Here is a 20,844-nt window from a genome sequence, read left to right as displayed (position 1 = left end):
CTGGGATAACGTGCATATTTCGTAGAATCACCCCTCGTAGACCTGTCATTCGTCGGCAGCAGCGGCGGTTTTGTCGCAAAACGTCAAACGCGGGAAAGACGTAAATAAACTTGTGTGTTTAGGAGGAGGTCGAATTTCATTTGTTGATTTATTTTTTGCTGCATTTACACGGTCGAAGAAGGAAATTTCGCATGAAACTAGCTCGGCCATGGGTTCTTCGGACTACCTGAACAGCACCCAGAACCTGGTCCACCCGGAGTGGGAAATCGTGGAACCGACGCCCAACATCCACGTTCTGTTCCCGCGGTTCGACAAAAAGTTCTTCCAGGGCAAGCTGACGTGCGTGCAGCTCGAGTGGAGCAAGCGGATGTACAGCTGCGCCGGGATTTGCTACCAGAAGCGGAACCGGTTCGGGATGAGCTGCATTATCCGGCTGAGCGAACCGCTGCTGAAGTTGCGGCCGCGAAAGGACTTGGTCGAGACGCTGCTGCACGAGATGATTCACGCGTACTGCTTCGTGCTGGGGATCCGGGAGGGAAACGGAGGACACGGGCCGCACTTTAAGAAGATTATGAACGGGATCAACAAGATTGCCGGGACTAACATTTCGGTGAGTTAGTTGGGGTCTTGGAGGAGAGGTATTTGTTTGAACTTGTTTGGTTTACACAGGTTTACCACAGCTTCCACGACGAGGTGAATCTGTATAAAACGCACTGGTGGAAGTGTAACGGTGTCTGCCGGAATCGGCCACCGCACTTTGGTACAGTCAAGCGATCGTCTAACCGGAAGCCTGGCCCGTACGACCGTTGGTGGACTCAGCACCAGCAGGACTGCGGCGGCGAGTTTGTCAAGGTCAAGGAACCGTCCCCGAAGCGCAAGAAGGCAAACAAGGAGAACGATCCGCAGAAAGCGGGTGGGAAGAAGAAGGCGGATACGACGCGAACGCCGAGGAAGTGGCCCGCGGGAGGAAATATTTCAGACTATTTCAGCCAGCCTGGGTCGGTTGGGAAATCTCCCGGTCCGTTCAAGAAGCCGTACACGGGGACGGCTGTAGCAAATCCGGGTGGTCGAACTGTCGTTGTGCGTAAACCACCGACCACCGCCACAACACCGAAACCGGTTCCGAATGAAGCTCCGGTGAAGAAACCGGCTCCGGTGGTGCCTCCAGGAAGTAATCTCAAAAACGTGAAGCAGTTCAAAGACTTGGACAGCGATTCGGACGGGAGTCCGGCGAAGAAGCCCAACGTTCCGCTGTTTACCGGAAGTGGCCACACGCTGGGTGGTGCTGGAAAGTCGTATGCGGGTCAACCGGGCAACGCCCGCAACAGTCGACTGTTGGCGCAATTTTCACCGAAAGAGAAGAAACCACGCATCGATCAACTGCCAAAGCCGATGCCCCAGGAAACGGTCGACTTGTCGGACGACACGGATTACATCTTCGAGGCGATCGACATGGACAAGATCAAACGGGAACGACAGGACGCTATCAAGCAGGACATTCGGGATTCGCTGGCGGATGGTGACGATGATGAAATTATCCTTATCGATGACGACTACGACGACGAACAGGGGGACGAAATTACCAACCTGGAAGATTCCCTAACGGACACGTCCGTAATCGATGAACTGTTCAGCGATAGCGACATCCTGATGGAAGAGTTCAACAAAACCAACACCAAGATCAAAGTCGAACGGGAAGAGGACGAACTGGTTTCGTGTGTGGTCTGCCTCAAGAAAATCAAACGGTCCGAAATGGCCGCCCATCTAGACCGCTGTTACACTGCGTTCCTGGGTGAGGACGACGATCCAGCCCCGGTCCCAACGCCAGCAGCATTCGACCCAAACCAACCGTCCACTTCGAGGGCGGGCACGAGCTCAACCACAAAGCCCCCTCAAAAGTCGAAAGAAACTCAACCAAAACCCGACAACGCCAAGCTGTCCCAGCGGGAGGAACATCGCAAAATCCTGCTCGAGTGTGGATACAGCGAGGAGGACATTGTGACGGCGCTCGAACAGATGGAGGATACTGAGGAGAACCAGCAGCAGACGTCGTCGTCAGTTGAGAAGCGAATGCTGAACGATGGGGACGAGATTGATCTGACGATGGCCGCTGAAGAGTGCGCGTGTCCGGTGTGCGATCGGATGATGCCACTGGAGGAGATCAATCGCCATCTGGATCGGTGCTTGGGAGTGTGACGAGAGAGTGGATTCTGTCGCAGGAAGGAGGATATTTATTTGTTTAATGGTTCGTTACCTCGTGAAATGCGTGATCAGTTGTGTTTTGACAATAAATCTCATATTTTGTTAAAATCTGGGATTTTCAATGCAAAAGTAAAGAAAAATAAAACTTCCCACTGAGAAATTTAACGCCCCGGTCGGCCCTCATCAGTCCGATTTTATTCTACCAAGTGGGTGGGTGCAAGGTTGTTCAACTGAATGCGCCCGATCGGTATGCAACAAGCTCAACATATTTCATCTAGTTTTTAGTAGAGACTCCCCCCTCAGCCTACATTTTGCTCTTATTCAAGCTTTATGGCTGCGAATCTGCAACAGATTATGGCAAAGTTCCAGTGCTGGCCACCAGGGGAAAACACTATTTCGTGAATCACACGAACAGTTGAAACAACTCATTTCTGAGTTATTTTCACTCGGATTTTTTTCATTTGCGAGGTCAACTGACGTCTAAGACTGATCGCAACGCGGCTCTACTTTGTTCTAGCTGTTTCATTTTTCAAATAGAACTGAAACAGACCACCCGCAACGCGGAGTTGCAGTTTTATTTTTCGAGCAGTATTTTGAAACCGGAATAAAACTGCTCGACGAGTTTGTTTCAAAGGTGAGACGATTTGGAACTGGAATAGAACTCAGTTTCAAAAAAAAATCAGATATATAGAGATATCCACGTATTCTTACACACACACTATGATGCTGTGTTGATAATCATACGCACACAATTAAAAGCATTTTTTTGAAACAACATTTAGATCAGCGCGTTGCGAGCACCGTGTTCTAGTTTCATTTCCGCCAGTTCTAAAAATTTAAAACTGCTCGCAATTTAAAACAATTATAAAACTTCGCGCTGCAGACAGTCTAAGACCATTTAAACAATTGTGGTCATTCTCGAAATTCTCTAAAAGTTTTGCGTTCGAGTGATTTTTTTGGTGTTCAATATTCTAGTAAAAATCACCCAAACAAAGGTAAAATTGATTGAAATGATTGAAAAAACTCGAAGGTAAATCTAGTGTATGTTTCGTCTGGTAATAAAAAAAAACGACTTTTCTTAATGTTAATCCTTGCTTTTTCCAATAATAAACAACGTTAAAACAAGTCGGCGGAGTCAATTTTTTTTAAGATTCCAGATTTTGTTGTTTTTAATACAGCGTCGGAATCGGCTAATTTTTATCAACATTTTATGTGAGTTGCTGTTGGAGTCGGAGGCGGTGGAGTCATGTCTTTTTTTTAAACCTGAAGTCGGAGACGCTTCAAAACCAACAGCTGGCACCCCATGCTGCCTTCTAACACTGCGGGTTTTGTGAAATAGTTAACCGTTTTCTCGGAATTCACAAAATAGCTTTTGTACCCTTATAAATGTTATTCGGTTTGATGGTCTTTATTGTTGTTTTGTTGATTTATTGGTTACGATAGCCTGTTATGATCAATTTAAAATAACATTACTTAAAAAACTGCACATAGCTTAAGAATTAGAAACAATGGAAATAAATATGATCTTCTACACTCAACCCTCGATGGTTGGTCGCTTTTTTCGTTTGACACTCAAACTAAAAAGTGACGAACTGTCACTTTTTACACGGCGCTCACGCACACTATCAAAACACACGTTTGGTAGTGTGTGTTAACTCCGTGTTAAAAGGGTGTCAAACTAAAAAGTGACCCCGTTCGTTTGACAACAGTTGGTGGTTGAATGCACAATGGAAAAGAAGTCGAGCCAAACATTTCATTAGGGCACAAAATCAAAACGTAAACATTCGGGATTATTTCACTATTCCATTCATTAGTACACTCCCGACATGCCCTCCAAGAATCAGATTGATAACAAACAATTCCTATTGAAAGAATCAAAAACACAAAAGGGCACATAACCATGTTCACTGCAAACCAAAAAAAAAAAAGACAAATGTGCCCTTTTATTTTTCGTCAGGTTCTCGTATTTGAGGAATTTTTAGTGTTATATAGTGACTTTTCATACATTCTTAACACTAATTCACTTCAAAAAAAAAAGTTTGGTTTACTTTTCACCAAGGATTTCTGCAGAGAAAAACTTCGTCAAAAAACAATATTTAATACGGCTGCTGTTCAGTACACTTTCGAAGATTTTTTATGTTTCACATATCTTATCTACACTATTCAATCACAAAACTTCACCAATAATCAAAATTTCTACTGAATTTCTCATTATTACTAACTAAACAAAAGGGCCCGTAAACATCATTCAAAACAACAATCCGGTGACAGCGCTTTAGTGCCCTTTCAGCTCTCTTCGAAATTGCATTTAGAAAGGGCCCATTATGAACAACAGTTGGAAAGTTAAAAGGGCCCAATAACGATTTTTTTTAATTATGAGTTTTATTGCGAAAATCAACAAAAATTAAGAAGCATTTAACGATAAGACTTCCATCACTTTCATGATTTTTCGTTCAAAGATATAAATTTTGCGTCGCTTTCAATATTTTTACAAAATTCCTTCAACAAGTTGTTTAGAATAATGCCCTACACATGCTGATTCCTTTTGTTAACGATTATCCCATTCCTTGTAAAGTTATGGAAATCGTCATTAATCAATGATTGTCAACTAGGACGTCAATGACTGTGCCACAAAATTATATAAATTTTGAAGCACAATTGATTTAGATCAAAAATTCCTTCAGTGGCTTCAAGAAGGCAACAACCGGCACATGCTGATTCCTTTTGGTGCTGAAATTCGTTGAATTGAATTTAATACAGAATATTTTATAGTGATGATCAATTTTCTTCGAAAATGATCAACGGTTTCACCTTAAGCAGAGTTGAGGATAATGATGTGTTTTATCGTATCATCAGTAAAAATACCATCAGTCAAGCTTCTTTGTGCCTTCCTCACTGAGGTAAGGCTATAATCCTGCTCTAAAATGAACTTTTTATTAAAAGCTCGAAGACTCACCTTCATGTATACATATCGACTCAGAATCGAAAACTGAACAAATGCCAGTGTGTGTGTATGTGCGTGTGTATGTATGTATGTGACCAAAATTCTCACTGAGTTTTCTCAGCACTGGCTAAACCGATTTTGACCAAACCTGTTGCAATCGACTTGATATAGGGTCCCATACATCGCTATTGAATTGTTTGAAATTTCGATAACTAGTTCAAAAGTTATGTATAAAAATGTGTTTTCACATATATCCGGATCTCATTTATATGCATGTAAACGATGTCCGGATCCATCATCCGACCCATCGTTGGTTAGGTAATCGAGAGACCTTTCCAACGAGTCCACAACATTGAAGATCTGGCAACCCTGTCTCGAGTTATGACCACTTAAGTTATATCTGTGTACTTATTTTTCTGGATCTAAAAAAAATAGCTGAAATATGTGTCCAAACCACTCATATTACCCATTGTTGGTAAAAAGTGAGGAAGGGGTCAACTACATAGGTGGATTAAGTTAGTTTTTAAATAGGAATTGAAACAAGTTGTCCACTTTTTGCAAGCGATTTTCTCGAATCGCGGTTTTTGGTTTTGTGCCCTAATGAAATGTCTGGCTCGAAGTAATCAAATTAGTGAATTGACGTATGGCTTGGAAAATTTCAAAAGCTATACGGTAAGTTGACGGTTTCATATCAAAGGTAAACATACAACTGCATAACAACGTATCCAGATTATTTTTTTGATATTTGTGTGAGTGCAAGAAACAAAAAAAAACTTATAAGGAATCGTCCATAAACCACGTGGACACTTTTTTGAAAAGCCCATGTTCACATAAATGTCCCATATGCAAAAACAGCAAGCTAAGAAAAATGCATTCGAAGTTTGTCCCACACATAAGACTACGTGTTATGTTTTCGCGAAAATACTGGATTTCCTCCTGATTTCTAGAACAAAGTACTGGATGTTGTAGGCTTTTCTGAAAGAGCACACGATTTTGAACCAAACTGCATCATTAACTCAAAAGTGATGAAAATGCCCCAAGTAACCAATCAGCACTAACAGTAGTAATTGTCTAGCACTTACAGCGCTTTACCTGCAGTGAATAACAGCTGAATTGTTTTGGATATTGCTGGAAATGCGCTTTTACAGCTGATTTGCAGCTGAATTTGGACTTTATATTTCTGTTTTACAGCTGGGCCCCTACTGTTGTTGATCCGGCCCTGCAAAACGTCAAAAAATATGAGATGCAAAAATGTTGCTATCTATTTCTCTCTCTCCTCCTCCTCTTACCACAGTTCTATTTTTGGTTTGTTTACGTCTTCTTTACCGACACAGCTGATGGGAGGAATCCGCTGGGAGGAGGAACAACTTTTTTGATGAAATGCTTGGTGTTGGAGACTTGATGCCAGGAACGGGTTGTTGATGTTTTCTTTGGTCGAATCATGCACCTTTGCCGTCACGCCTAAATATGTGGTGGCATCCGGGCGCAGTTTCAGCAGTATTTAAAAGTTGCATTTCTTGCTGGAATGTGCATCTCATTTTTTGCTCGAGCTAATTAATCATTAATTTATAAGCCAAACTGGTCTTGCCCAGACCGTCTTGGACAGATTCATCAAAAGTGATCGGTTACTCCGGCCTAGACCTATTTAAATGTGTTTACAACCTCGCAACAGCATGCTCATTTCGCAATGAAGAACCGTAACAAAATTGTTGGTTTTATCCACGGGGGAATCCATAAGTGAACGTCGGCAATTGTCGTTTGCGTTGGATACCAGACTGGCTCAAAGAATGCCAACCTCCATTCTTCGAGAAAATCTGTCCTGCAGAAGTAGTTCTTCCAAGGATTGTTCTTTCTTTTATATTTTTCAGTTACAGCAACAGCATAAACAGATTTTTCTATCAGGTAAAATATCAAATCGTATCTGCGATCGAAATCCGTTCATTTTTTTTTTCTCAGCTGTTTTAGTGAGAGATGAGCGAGCTAGAAATATTTTGTTTTGGTTTTCATCAATCTTTCTCTTTCACTTCTCAACTGTGTTGCTAGTAAAACGGGAATAAATGGAGCAGTGTTGCTAGTACCTGCACGAAATCAGCTGCATTTCAGCTAATGCTAGAGCAGTTGATTTAGAGCTGATTTGCTCTCACATTAGCTGTTTTACAGCAGATTAGCTGTTGAATGCTGGTTTACAGCCTATCAATGATTTCTTTTAGTGCTGGATGGTTACTTGGAGCATATGGGACATTTATGCGATCAGGGGCAGCTTACCCCTCGTGGACAACTGTTCAAACAAAACAAACTTTTTTTGTATGAAGCGTATAGACAACCGCATTTTTACAGTAAAAAATAAATGATTTTTTCATGAAGTTTTGTTGTATGGAAGAGTTATTTATTTACCTTAAAAATGCACTCTCTTTTTTAACTTTATTAGAAATTTTAAAATTATTTTAAATTTTGTAAATTTTAAACTATGTTATTGAGGTTTTCAACTCTTTTTTTTAAATTTTGTTTTTTTATTATTGATCAATAACCTTTTTTTGTTTTGTATAGGTTATTCTTATATCCGATCATTATGAGGGCACGCAATTTTTGATAAATTGAGTTTTAACTTTCTCAACATAGTTTTCTAATTGAAATTGAGTTCGAATCGGAAAACAGACTGCACTTTTAGATTGTTTGGGCACTTTTGTTCAAATGAAACATTGCTCGTAGCTGTACTTATGGTTAATTCGTATTTTTTTTAAAGAACTGCTGAAAAACATTTGAATGGGCATTGGACATTGTGCTATATTTTTCAGTTTTACGGGATTTTTCCAAATGAAATCAACAACATCCTAGTACATGATATAAATAAAAAAACTCAAATCAAGCCAAACCAGTTGAGTTTTATTTAAAAAAAACGATATTTAATCCATCCTTAGGTGGTTGTTGCCTTCCTCACATTTAGAGGGTAATGCTATCCAAAATATATACACAAGGGCGGACCTTTCAGTGTTCTATCAACTTGATTCATTATTCATACCATCAGATTGGGTAGTCAGATCTTCATAATTCAGGGCACTTATGTGCTTATAACTTTTGATAGGGTTGTCAGATCTGCAATCTACTGAACTCGTTGGAAAGGTCTTTTGATCACCTATCCATCGACAGGTCGCATGATAGATCCGGACAACGTTTTCATCGAAATATATGAGATCCGGCCTCTAAAAAGTGCATAAATAACACTTAAGTGCGCATAACTTTTGATAGGGTTGTCAAATGTTCAAACTTTTGAACTCGTTGGAAAGGTCTTTCAAATACCTTTCTAAAAATGTATAACATGACGGGGTTTCTTACAAAAACCACCCTTTTTACAATCTTCCGGACTTTTGTTAGAATCGTTTTTTTAGCATAACTTTTGAAGTACTTTACTAAACTTTATAATTTTCAATAGCGACTTATGGGACCCCAAGACGGATCGAATGAGACCAATACGGTCCAAATCGGTTCAGCCAGTGCCGAGATAATCCAGTGCAATTTTTTTATCAACATCCCACCACACACACAGACATTTGCTCAGAATGTGATTCTGAGTCGATAAGTATACATGAAGGTGGGTCTAGGAGGTCAAATTAAGAATTTCGTTTTTCGAGTGATTTTATAGCCTCAGTAAGGTAAGGAAGACAAAAAGATACGGTTTACGCCGTACGTAAACTTTACGGTAATGAAAAGCATTAAATAATTAGCACTTCGGTCATTAAGCAATATCTATAATTATGTCTTAAACTTTAGCACAACATTAAACTTTTTTTAAAAAGAAAATTAAGCGCGAATCATGCAATTAATTATCTTTTTTCAAAATCCCACTCCCATGATTTTTACCACAAATTGTTGTCTGTGATTTTTCGTTGAAAATGGCGTTGGGTTTGAATGCTGATACCACAGACAAGCACACATGCCTCTCAAAATTTCAAAACAAAAACTCGCCTCCGTTTGCTGTTCTCTTCTAACACGCATTCCATAACAACCCGTGAAAAGCGTCTCTTTTTCCTGCACGCCGTAAGTTGCGCTCGGAAAATTCACCATTTTCCGACCCGACGGCCGACGGTCGCTTTTCATTCGTTGCGTGTTCGCGGCCGCAGTCGGACGTGTTTTCCGGTGGTCGTTTGCTGCGTGCACCTTCTGCCGTTCCGGTTTCTTCCCCCCAGACACACTGACTGGGAATGAGTTTTCCAGACATCGGAGCTTCTGGGAAGTGAACTGAATTTTTGGAAAATGTGACGGAATTTGGTGCAATTTTCAGTGAAAAGAGGTGAAAATCGGTAGCTTTTTTGTGAAACTTGTTGAAAAGTGCGGAAAAGTTGATATTTTCATAGAGAAAAGTGGGATTTCCGCACTTTGAAAATTCAGGTGGTAGAGGAAAAAATCGAACAAGACAAACAAGAAGAGTTGGAAACCTCCAAGAAGAAGAAACTTCACCCGGTTTACCCAAAGGAAACCAAACTAAGGGAAGAGCGAGAGAGAGAGTTGTGTTTACTTTCAAAAGAAATTAAGTGGGATCACACAAGAATCAAGCGGCAGCAGGCAAAAGAAGGAGCTTTTCATCTCACTTGGCTTACTTCTTTTTTCAGTCTTGAAGGGTGTTTTTATTAGATTTTTCCTCTGCCTTTGCGCATTCTTTTGAAAAACACACGTGGACGAGGAAAGGGGAGCAGTGGAAGAAAGGGAGAGGAAGAACATGGGATCGAGGGTGGAGAAATTGAGGACATCTGAGAGCTACATAAGAAGATGGGAAAATTGTGGTCAAGAGGGAGAGAGGGATGGGGGGTTGGTGCGAAAAATTGTGAGAAACATCATTTTTATGGAGGAAACATCCTTTTGCATCAATCTTTCTTCCGCGAGGGAGGACTGAGAAAGAGAGTGAGAGCTTTCGGAGAGAAGAGAGCTTTTGGTGAACGATTGAGAATGCTTATTTTTTTCGAGGAGAGAGCACAGCCATAATGGTTGCATATTCACCATGCGCTCTCGACCGTTGCATCAGACAGTGGGTAATTTTTAGGTAAATTTGACGATTAATTAAGAATATACTCAACAAAAATAAACAAAATTGTAATTGAACCTTAATTGCTGACGTAATAATGTATGTAGATGCCCTTTTGAATTACATGCTGTTTCCAAAGATTTTTTTTTCAAAGATACGAAAGAGATATGAAAACATTTTAAACCCAACAATAAAATCACGTTTCACAACAATTTGTTGGGAGTTATGACCACTTAAGTGATATTAATGTACCATTTTGAAGCCGGATCTCACTTAAATGTAAATGAACTATGTCCGGTTCTATCATCCGACCCATCGTTGGTTAGGTAATTGAAAGACCTTTCCAACGAGTCCAAACCATTGATGATCTGGCAACCCTGTCTCAAGCTATGACGACTTCAGTAATATTTGTATACTTTTTTATTCCGGTTCTAAAAAAATAGATGAAATTTATGTTCAAATGTGTGTGTCCCATCATGTTACTCACTGTTTATAAACAGCGAGGAAGGCACCAACCGCAGAGGTGGATTAAGTTATTTTTTTTTAATTTCCGGCAAACTTCTATCCCATTTAAACAAATACTAAACTGTTTGGTTTTTCGGAAAAGCTCTTAGAACGAAGACTTTTATAGAGGACAGCTAGAACTATATTTTCATTCTGGCTAGAGTAGACAAGCCTTGTTCACAATTTTTCAATGTTTTTAACAGACATGCATCCGTTCTAACTCCTTTTTTAGAAGAACTTGTTTGGCATTCCGCGTAGATGATACCCAGAAGATTGTGCTAGTGATAAGAGTACACTAATTACGCTAATATTTAAAGCTTTTGAAGACCCTGAGAAGTTATATTGAAAACCAAGTGAGATATTGCGTAAGAACCTTTAAGCACACTCAAAGAGCTTTTTAGAAGTTCTATTCAAGAGCCTAGAAGGACTTCACCTTGAAATATCGCTAAAATCGTTTTTTTTTTCAATTAACCAATGATTTCTACACATCATTAATGCAAAAAAAAGAGGATTACACTTGGCAACAAGCATAACATTACTTAAAACGAAAATGCCATCTAGAGCAAACTGAGTGCCGTTTACAAGAGCTCTTAGTGCCGATGCATGTCTGGTTTTTAATCCTTTGCATAAAACAATGAAATCTGAAGTCTTTTGAACAATTCTGACTATTTGTTTCATCAATTATTTGCTTTTGTGCAGAAAAATAGCCATTTGAAAAAAGTGTTCTTTTTTTTGCCAGTTATGGACCCCCTTTTCCTATAGTGGACCCGGGTCCACTATAGGAAAACTGTTATTTTTATATCAAATTTACCCGATATTTGATGTGTTGATACCTGGTGTGGGTGTAATGATAGGTATAAAGAATAAATGAGGGCATTTGCTAACTTTTCATTGCACACTAATAAATTTTGTAAACAGATATGGCTTGAAATAACATAAAAACCTAACAGACTTTAAAACACATTTATTTCCGAAAAAGAAAAAAAAACGTTTGTTTACAGTTTTGATTTATTATAAATCCTTACAGTTTCAGCATTTTTGGTACTTTTAACAGCTTCATTTATACTCATATTTGAAAAATATTTAATAAGGTTGATTACAACAAGCATTTATTGTATGTTTAATTTTTTTGCTTAAATCCGTGGACCGTGGTGTAGGGGTAAGCGTGGTTGCCTCTCACCCAGTCGGCTTGGGTTCGATCCCAGACGGTGCCATTTTTCGAGACGAGATTTGTCTGGCCACGCCTTCGGTTGGACGGGGAAGTAAATGTTTGCCCCGGTCTAACCTAAAGGGTTAGGTCGATAGCTCAGTCCAGGTGTAGGAGTCGTCTCCCTGGGTCCTGCCTCGGTGGAGTCGCTGGTAGGCAGTTGGACTCACAATCCAAAGGTCGTCAGTTCGAATCCCGGGGTGGATGGAAGCTTAGGTGTAAAAAGAGGTTTGCAATTGCCTCAACAATCAAGCCTTCGGACACCTACTTTCGAGTAGAAATCTCGCAATCGAGAACGCCAAGGAAATGCTGTAGAGCGAATAATTTGATTTGATTTTTAACTTTTGGAAAAGTTAGGATTTTCGTTGTCCAATATTGGCCCTCTACACTGGAACGCCCAACGTTCGTCAAACTTTCTCGGACGCCCAAGCCTTTAAAAAAAGTTGAAACGGTAGCTTCAACTCGCTGGTTATCAGACATAACCCAATCAATCGGAACGATTCTTTTTTCCAGTGATTTGTAAGAAAGTCTAAAAGATCCTAGAACTTTGCAGAATTCAATTTGATCAAATCTGTAATTTTTGCGATCAAAAACATCGTTCCAACTTTTTTTTAAAAGACTGCCTCCGTGGAATTTTTGGCGATTTTTTTACACGCAAAAAAAACAACTATTCAATTAATTACAGCAATTGTTCCATAAATGGGCTGAGAAGATAGCCCAGTTACCGAATGCTACTCGTTAACTGTGCTGGATGGAAATTTACGAGGGACCACCAACGCATGATATTTTGCTATTGAATATAAAAATAAATGTTATTTAATTTGTTTGAAAAGCTCACCTCTCAAATTTGCTTCAATTTCCGTTTCGTTTTGTTATTGTTTTTGGCGCTTGTCTGCTTTTGAAATGGGCTTCTGCTGAGTTACCTAAAAACGAATTATCAACATAAAATTTATTTAAAACAACGAATCCAAAGAAACGCCAATTATAATTAAAAGCATTTTTTTGCACTTTTCATGAAAAATAGGTTAGTTCGGTGCAAATTTGCTTCTAAAAAGTTCATATCCCTCAATTTAGTTACAAATATAATTGAAATTTGAGTCACACACGAATCTTAAATACGATTAAAAAAATGTTAATCTTATTCAAAATTCATGTGCGACTCAGGAATATAATCTTAAAACTTTTCAGGTTTAAACTGAACCTTGTAAAATCACTTCATACATCGATCAAAAATAGTAGTTTATGCAACAAGTTGCAAAAAGAGGATTTTTTCAGCACGAGTCGTACATTTATCCAACGAGGTTCACCGAGTGAAATTTTATGTCAAATTTTCATGTATTTTGTCAATAAATCGCTTAAATAAAAAAAATGTTGAAAAGTGTTACTTTTCGAAACAAGTGCTGAAATGTTCAACTTTTCAGCACCCATTTGAGTGCTGAAAAGTAGAACTTTTCAGCATTTATTTTGAAAAGTGTTGCTATTTGATTCTGTTATTTTTGGTACAGAAAAGTAGGCTATTTCGTCGTTCAAGAATGACATGAAAAGTAAGTAGTTTCACGACGGATTTGCAAAAAATGTATTTTATAAATTTTCAATGTTTTCCCAACATTAAAGTGGTTAACATAATATTGTTCAAAAAAAAATCTGGCTATTTTCTACAAAAGTATTAAATCAACAAAAAATATATGTAAAAAATAAGCATATGCAAAGTTAAAGTGCGAAATGTAAACAAAAAACGTTACTTAATCCACCCTTAGGTGGTTGTTGCCTTCCTCACATTTAGAGGGTAATGCTATCCAAAATAAATACATAAGGGTGGACCATTCAGTGTTCTATCAACTTGATTCATTATTCATACCATCAGATTGGGTAGTCAGATCTTCATAATTCAGGGCACTTACGTGCGTATAACTTTTGATAGGGTTGTCAGATCTGCAATGTACTAAACTCGTTGGAAAGGTCTTTTGATTACCTATCCAACGACAGGTCGCATGATAGATCCGGATATCGTTTTCATCGAAATATATGTGATCGGGCCTTTAAAAAGTTCATAAGTATTACATAGGTGCTTATAACTTTTGATAGGGTCGTCAGATCTTCAATCTTTTGAACTCGTTGGAAGGGTCTTTTGATCACTTATCCATCGACAGGTCGCATGATAGATCCGGATATCGTTTTCATCGAAATATATGAGATCGGGCCTTTAAAAAGTTCATAAATATCACATAGGTGCTTATAACTTTTGATAGGATCGTCAGATCTTCAATCTTTTGAACTCGTTAGAAAAGTCTTTTGATCACCTATCCATCGACAGGTCGCAAGATAGATCCGGACAACGCTTTCATCGAAATATATGAGATCCGGCCTCTAAAAAGTTCATAAATAACACTGAAGTGCGCATAACTTTTGATAGGGTTGTCAGATCTTCAAACTTTTGAACTCGTTGGAAAGGTTTTTTGAATACCTTTCTAAAAATGTATAACATGAACATGGGTTTCTTAAAAAAATCACCCTTTTTACAATCTTCCGGACTTTTGTTAGAATCGTTTTTTGGCATATTTTTTGAAGTACTCTACTAAACTTTATAATTTTCAATACTTATAGGACCGCAAGACGGATCGAATGAGACCAATACGGTCCAAATCGGTTGAGCCAGTGCCGAGATAATCCAATGCAAATTTTTTTGATCAACATCCCACCCTACACACAGACATTTGCTCAGAATATGATTCTGAGTCGATAAGTATACATGAAGGTGACGGCGTATGAGTAACTAAATATTCAGGAGCACTTTTTTTCAAAATTACAGAAATATCTTATTTTAATCAAAACAAAAGTTTAAAAACGTTATAACTTTTCAAAAACAAGAAAAAACATTGTTTTCAGCCGGTGGTTTTATGATGTTCCTTATTTTTAATGAAATTGAGTGTTTGTGGGTTTTGAATGAGCCAATCAAAAAAATCTAAAAATGCAGAGATTATAAAATTTTTATTTCATACTTCAGAAATTTGTTCTTACAGCAAAGAATATGTAGTTTTCAACACTTTTAGAAGCATTTTCAAACAACTTAACCAATAGATTTAAAGAAAACGAGTTTTTGTGATTTGAAAAAAAGTTGCTCATCTTCCTGATGACTTTTTTTGCACCAATTTGATGTTTGTGGGTCAAAGTAAAGTATTCCCTGCATTATTGTACCAAAATTTAACCATGTAATATTTTTACGATAAGCAAACAGCGTTGGGTGTTAGAGGGTTAAGCTTCTAAGTTGTTTTTAGCTGAATCCGAATCAACCCTTATTGTTGATTTTTGGTCATATTGGAGATTTTTCAGTCAAACACTCATATATATTTACCCCTAGAAATCACCCTTGTAACCATTTTATTTGCCAAATTAGACCACTGTGCACTGTTCAAAAGCTTTCGTCCTGCATCCGAGGGAGGGTTGTTTTGGGTGTTCAATCTCCCAATCCACCCCCACCTTTACCACTCAGCTTGCGCGCAGCCATCTTGGTTGTTTCGAAAGCTCTCTCTCTCTCTCTCTCTCTCTCTTTCTCATCCATCTCTGTTGCGCTCATACCACCCAAACTCATTGATGATGGTGGAGCTTTCTCGACGTAAAAGCTCACCCGCTCGGTTGAGTGTGAAAATTGCTACACATCAATATTTCATGTGCCGTCGTTCGCCGATCTGGACGTGCATAGTCGCTCCCCTGGTGGTGGTTTGTAGTATTTTTGGCTGGATCCTGACGGTCGAGAGGAGACCACTTTTTTGGGGCCGGAAATGATCAGGATTGATGGGATATTCTGGCTGAGATGAAAGTTTTAAGTGAACTTGTGAGTTATTTTGATGGAAAGTTTAGTGTGTAGCCTACATTTAGGTAATTTTCTCTTACGAAAAGAACACTGACCTGAGAGGTGGGGATCCAGGGGGGACACGTAGGGAAGAGGGTCCTGAAGGATTCCAGAGCAGAGCCGAGAGCCGTCGCCGACTACGATGGGGAGTAGCAGCAGAGTCTGGTCACAGTGCTGTGTGAGATGAGCGCGAGATAGTTTCGATTTTAGTGGGTGACCGATTTCAGATCATCAATTTTAGTGACCGTTTTAGAGGAAGATCCGACTGCCCCGGAACTGGGCGATGCTCTGAAACGTATGCACTTCCAGCCAAAAGATGGGGACGTGTGGTGGATAGTTTGCGGGACGGAGTTCAGAAATAAGTCTCTAACGGTGAAGATTCAGTGCTAAACAGTGAATGAATTTGGAGCGAAAAAGATTTTGATCTTGTGTTTGCCCGGTTTGTTGCTACCCTGTGCTGAAATTAAACGGTGCCAAATATCAGTTTTCATATAAAAAGTGCATCACAATCTAGTTTGCCACGCCAAAGGTGTCCCATTTTTGACAAATTTTCTTAGACAGCTCCAGTAATCTCTGACAAACTGAATATCGATCGCTTTTCCCACTTTTCACTGTGTGTAACTGTGTGTATGCACTCTCAATTGTGTGTGTGTGTTTGTGTGAGCGCGGAAACAGGGAGGAAGGAAGTCGCAACCGACACAGACTCACCAACTCACCACTTTTGAGTTCCGTCGTGTGTAGGTACATAACTGAGAGAGAGAGAGGTCGATGACGGAAGGTGTTACACACTCACGCAGACAGGCACATGTGACACATACGCGCGCACGCAGGAAAAACTTCACTCCCACACTTACACCTGCTCAGGGGGTGGGAAAAGGCGCGAGTGATGAGTTTCGGTGAAAAACTCACCACACGAGAAATATATTACGCGAAAAGCTCCGCTTGTGTTGGTGTGTACGATTTATCGCACGCAAACTGGAGCGCGTAAAAGTTCTCTGGTGTGACACACATACATACATACACACGCTAAAATCGGGGGGAAAACTTTGCTCTCTTTGATAAGAACGCGCGAGGACGACAAAGTCACGTGTGGTGGGTGCGCGACGAGAGAGAATGGAAGAGCGAGCTTGTGTGTGTGGGTGAGAGAGACGTCAATTGCAATAATGGCGTGTGTGGGAGCTCATTAAACTCCCCGTTCCTCCTCCCAAAAAAGAGGGCAAGATGCACTTTTTTTCCGCGGAGAAAATAGTGCAGCAGCAGCAGTGCAGTTGCGCCACCTTGCGTGTGGGACTTGCACTTAAGACACGGAATGGAATGAGAAATTCTTGGAATTTTTCTACTTCAACTTTGGTTTTGTACGCTACAGTAGCCATCGAAGAAGGCTGCGGTGTAGATTGTTGCTCGCTGAAATTCATGAAAATGACAAACATTTTTACCAGGATGTAACAAAACGGGTCAATTTTGCGGATATTTCAGGGCTCCGCTAGGTGTACTGAGCCCGAATCCCAAATATGAGCTTGATTGGTTGCGACAGGACCTGGCGCTTTGACTTTGAATTTTGAATGGGATATAACCCGTAAAATCGGTGCGTTTTGAGGCCCTTAACGATGTCTGCATTTTTCTAAAACCTCACGAGCTCATAGTCCGTGTTTCTAGGGAACAACTTTGCCGAAGAGCGCGAAAAGATTCGTCCACTATTTAAAAGTTACAGAATTCATAATACCCCCGCTGAATTCATCAACTCTGGAGTTTTTTTTTAAAAGGTCCAATAAACCAAATTTCCAGTTTTTGCTTTTTGGGTGTTTTTTAATACCCCTGACCCAAGGCGGTTTCAAAAACACCCAAAAAGCAAAAACTGGAAATTTGGTTTATTGTACCTTTTCAAAAAAAAACCCCCAGAACTTTTTCTTCATTCTCTTCTGGCAGCAGCAGCTCCTGCAGAATAGATTGAGGCTGGCGTCGCGACGCTCATGCAACCAAGCAAGCTGATGGAGCTGCCAGGAGAGAGGGGAGAAAAAGTTGATGTTTCCAGCGGGTGATGTTTCCAGCAGGTGTTATAAATTCTGTAACATTTTAAATAGTAGACGAATCTTTTCGTACTATTCGGAAATGTTGTTCTCTAGAAACACGGACTATGAGCTCATGAAGTTTTTGAAAAATGTAAAAATCGTTAAGGGCCTCAAAATGCACCGATTTTACGGGTTATATCCCATTTAAAATTCAAAGTTAAAGCGCCAGGTCCTGTCGCAACCAATCAAGCTCATATTGACCCGCTTTGTTACACCCTACTATTTACCTTTTCTTGGTGAACAATTCGAAGCCAACATTTCAAAAAGCATCATGTACAAACCATGCGTTTTGAGAAAAACGCATTTGAATGTTGAGCATCCATTTTCAATTACCATTTTTATATAAAAGCAAAATAAGATGTTCTAATGATAACAAACGATGAAAAACGTTGCTTTTGTTGATACTTGATCATCTATATTCAATAAAACATTATTTCCGTAATTTTATTTGAGAAAAACAAACATAACTTCTTTTGAAATCACCAACGTCGATATCACCCTGCTGTCACTGAGGGGGGCGCTTTGTTATGATTCGTTTTTCTTCGCCGAATGTACATGGCGCTTTTTTCATGTTGCTTTTTTTTCGTCACGAGGTTTATGTAGCCTTTTGTTTGACAGGTTGACAGGGCTATATAAACAGGTACTGCTGATGGCAGAGATTTTGTTTATGTTACTTTATTTAAAATCATGATTAAACAGACTTTACTGAAGTAACTTTTGCTCATTTTTGGTGGAGAGGTAGCTTATTAGAAGTACTTTCAGAACATACAATAACCCAGAAAGTGTCAAAATGTACATGATGCCTTTTGAAATGTTACCGTCGAATTAGGAGATATTTATCTAAACTTATTTTTTATGTAACTGAATAAAGTTAATTTATTGACGACCGCAGCAATACAAGCTTATGAAAACAACTAATTTCAGGATTACTTTGGCTTCCGAAACTGATCTTGAGTATTTATTTTAGGGGGGAAAATGGCGGTTGACTATTCCTCTGTTTTAACCAATATACCCACACCGAATTGAAATTGGATAAAATCAACAAAAAATATATTCTTTTTATTTTGTAAATTTTAAATGTCGAAATGCGTCACCACAGACATATCATTAAATTATAAATGGTTGATCTCTTAAACTAAATACACGTTGTCATAAAACAAATCTAGAGTAAATGTCAGATTTGCGTAGATTTGATTCAGAATTTAAGGGGTTACATACATGTAGAAAATCACAAAATTTTATATTACAGAATATTTGTTAAATCAACTCAGAAGATGATTATTAATCATTCCTGAAAGTTTTATGAAGATATGTCATGATTAAACAGAGTAAAAGACGATTTAAGTTCAAAATTTTGCCATGCGCAAAGCGGGCTGTCAAACTTTGTTGGCGTTTTTCTCTAAACCCCGAGTTGATTTACGGGTGCCACGATATCTCGAGATGGGATGGACCAAATTGGCTGAAATTTGAGGTGAAGACTCTCAAGATGTATCCCGTGTGCATGACGAAGCCCAATTTTTAAAATTAGCTTTTTAAAAAAATACAAAAATCAAAAACTAACGGTTTTTTATATGAAAAACACAAAAATATTTTTATCTTTTTTTAAAATAAACTTTTTGAAAATCGGGCTTCGTCATGCACACGGAGTCGGTTTAACGAGTCTTCACCAAAATTTTGAGCCGATTTGGTCAAGACAATGTTGAGATATCGTGGCACCCGTTTTTTGAAACTGCTCACTTGAAATTGCTATATCTCGCCAACGATGCAACCAAATATCTTCAAATTTGTTTTGAAAGTAGGCGAAAATGTATATTTTAATGCCATGAAAAAAGAATTAAAAATAAGTTGATGTGTGTGCTCATACTAACCTCTGACTTTTTTGCCGATATACATGTATATAACCCCTTAAGGAAAATTTAAATGAATTTACCAAGACATGTGTAAAATTTGCTCAAATCTGACATTTCTCAATTTATAATTTACTGATGGAGTTGTGTGCATGTTTTGACATGATAAATATTTTGTAGTTTAAACAAAAAAATATTATGTGTTGCATGTGTTGACAATGTTCTGATAAATTTGGAGTAAAAAGTTCAAAGATTGAACAAAACCATGACGTGTTCTGATAAATTCGGAGTGAAAAGTTCAAGGATTGAAAAAAAATCTTAAAAAAATCTAATTGAAAATTGTTTGAAGTTTGTAATTTATTTCTTATCAATAACCTTCGATTTAAAATTATACAATTATGTCTTCTTAGTTATAGAGCAGGTTTGAACAACGATACATATATTCAAAAATGAAAAATTATCATTCTCAGAAATAAAAAAATCAAAGTATTTTGGATACAAAGTTTAAGATAAACAAGAAATTAAAAAAAATCATGCGCCCTTCTTAAGCCTTTCTGGCGTCCATTTGACGTTTTCATTTGACAGCTAAGCCGCTTTGTTTTTAAAAATTTGTTCCGTACCGTTTGCCTACACAGAAAAAAATATGTGAATTTACTCGACACGGAAAAAATGAATTACATGTAAACTCAATTAATGTAAACGTGAGATTCGACGTAAACGGTTGAATCACACGTAAAATCATGTTTTTACGTATAATTTGTTGGAAATTTACATCAAATTGCATTTAAATTTAAATGTTTAATGACGTGCAAAAGTGTTACATCATAAATGATGTAACATTCCGAAATATTTTTTTGTGTGTAGGCTTTCTTGAAACCAACTTCAAACGGGCATGGACTTTTGCTGGTGGCGCTAAACATAATGGACTGTCACCGGCAGGCAGAACGCATTCCACTCTGTTTCTTCGGCTAATCTGCCCTGCTGAAGGCCATCCTTTAAGGCTATCGGGCAGCAAATCCAAATTTTTTGGGAAAATATTTATATCTAGAATTCTAAGATGTATTTCAAAAAACCGTATTTAACATATGTGGACAACATCCCAAAGTGTCCCAAATTTGAACATGATTCATTGAGTTTTACGTAAAATATTGGCTATTTAGTGGCATATTTTGGTAGTATGTTGAATTTGCATGAATATTTTGTA

General features: G+C 38.7%; 3 protein-coding genes across 5 annotated transcripts in view; 2 read left to right on the top strand and 1 right to left on the bottom strand.

Moving 5' to 3' along the window:
• Positions 1-102: 102 nt before the first annotated feature.
• Positions 103-2,300, top strand: LOC120416658 (DNA-dependent metalloprotease SPRTN). Its single transcript, XM_039578470.2, has 2 exons — positions 103-610; positions 670-2,300. Exons 1-2 carry the CDS (start codon positions 209-211, stop codon positions 2,194-2,196), a joined length of 1,929 nt encoding a protein of 642 aa, XP_039434404.1. The 5' UTR covers positions 103-208; the 3' UTR covers positions 2,197-2,300.
• Positions 2,301-12,071: 9,771 nt separating this feature from the next.
• Positions 12,072-20,844, bottom strand: part of LOC120416206 (polypyrimidine tract-binding protein 2) — a 325,004-nt gene continuing 316,231 nt past the window's right edge. The window contains exon 12 of the transcript XR_008211763.1: positions 12,072-12,084. The gene's annotated coding sequence lies outside the window, so the exon portion shown is untranslated. The remainder of the gene's footprint in view (positions 12,085-20,844) is intronic.
• The window catches only part of LOC120416050 (rho GTPase-activating protein 100F), a 96,690-nt gene continuing 91,074 nt past the window's right edge, over positions 15,229-20,844 (top strand). For 2 of the 3 annotated variants that reach the window (XM_039577723.2, XM_039577714.2), the window contains exon 1: positions 15,231-15,750. The gene's annotated coding sequence lies outside the window, so the exon portion shown is untranslated. Of the gene's footprint in view, positions 15,751-20,844 lie in introns of all 3 variants that reach the window. The other variant, XM_052706198.1, reaches the window with a different exon arrangement.

The sequence above is a fragment of the Culex pipiens genome, chromosome 1 (assembly GCF_016801865.2).
Source record: "Culex pipiens pallens isolate TS chromosome 1, TS_CPP_V2, whole genome shotgun sequence".
Classification (NCBI taxonomy): Eukaryota; Metazoa; Arthropoda; class Insecta; order Diptera; family Culicidae; genus Culex; species Culex pipiens.
This window is presented reverse-complemented; position numbering and strand designations above follow the sequence as displayed.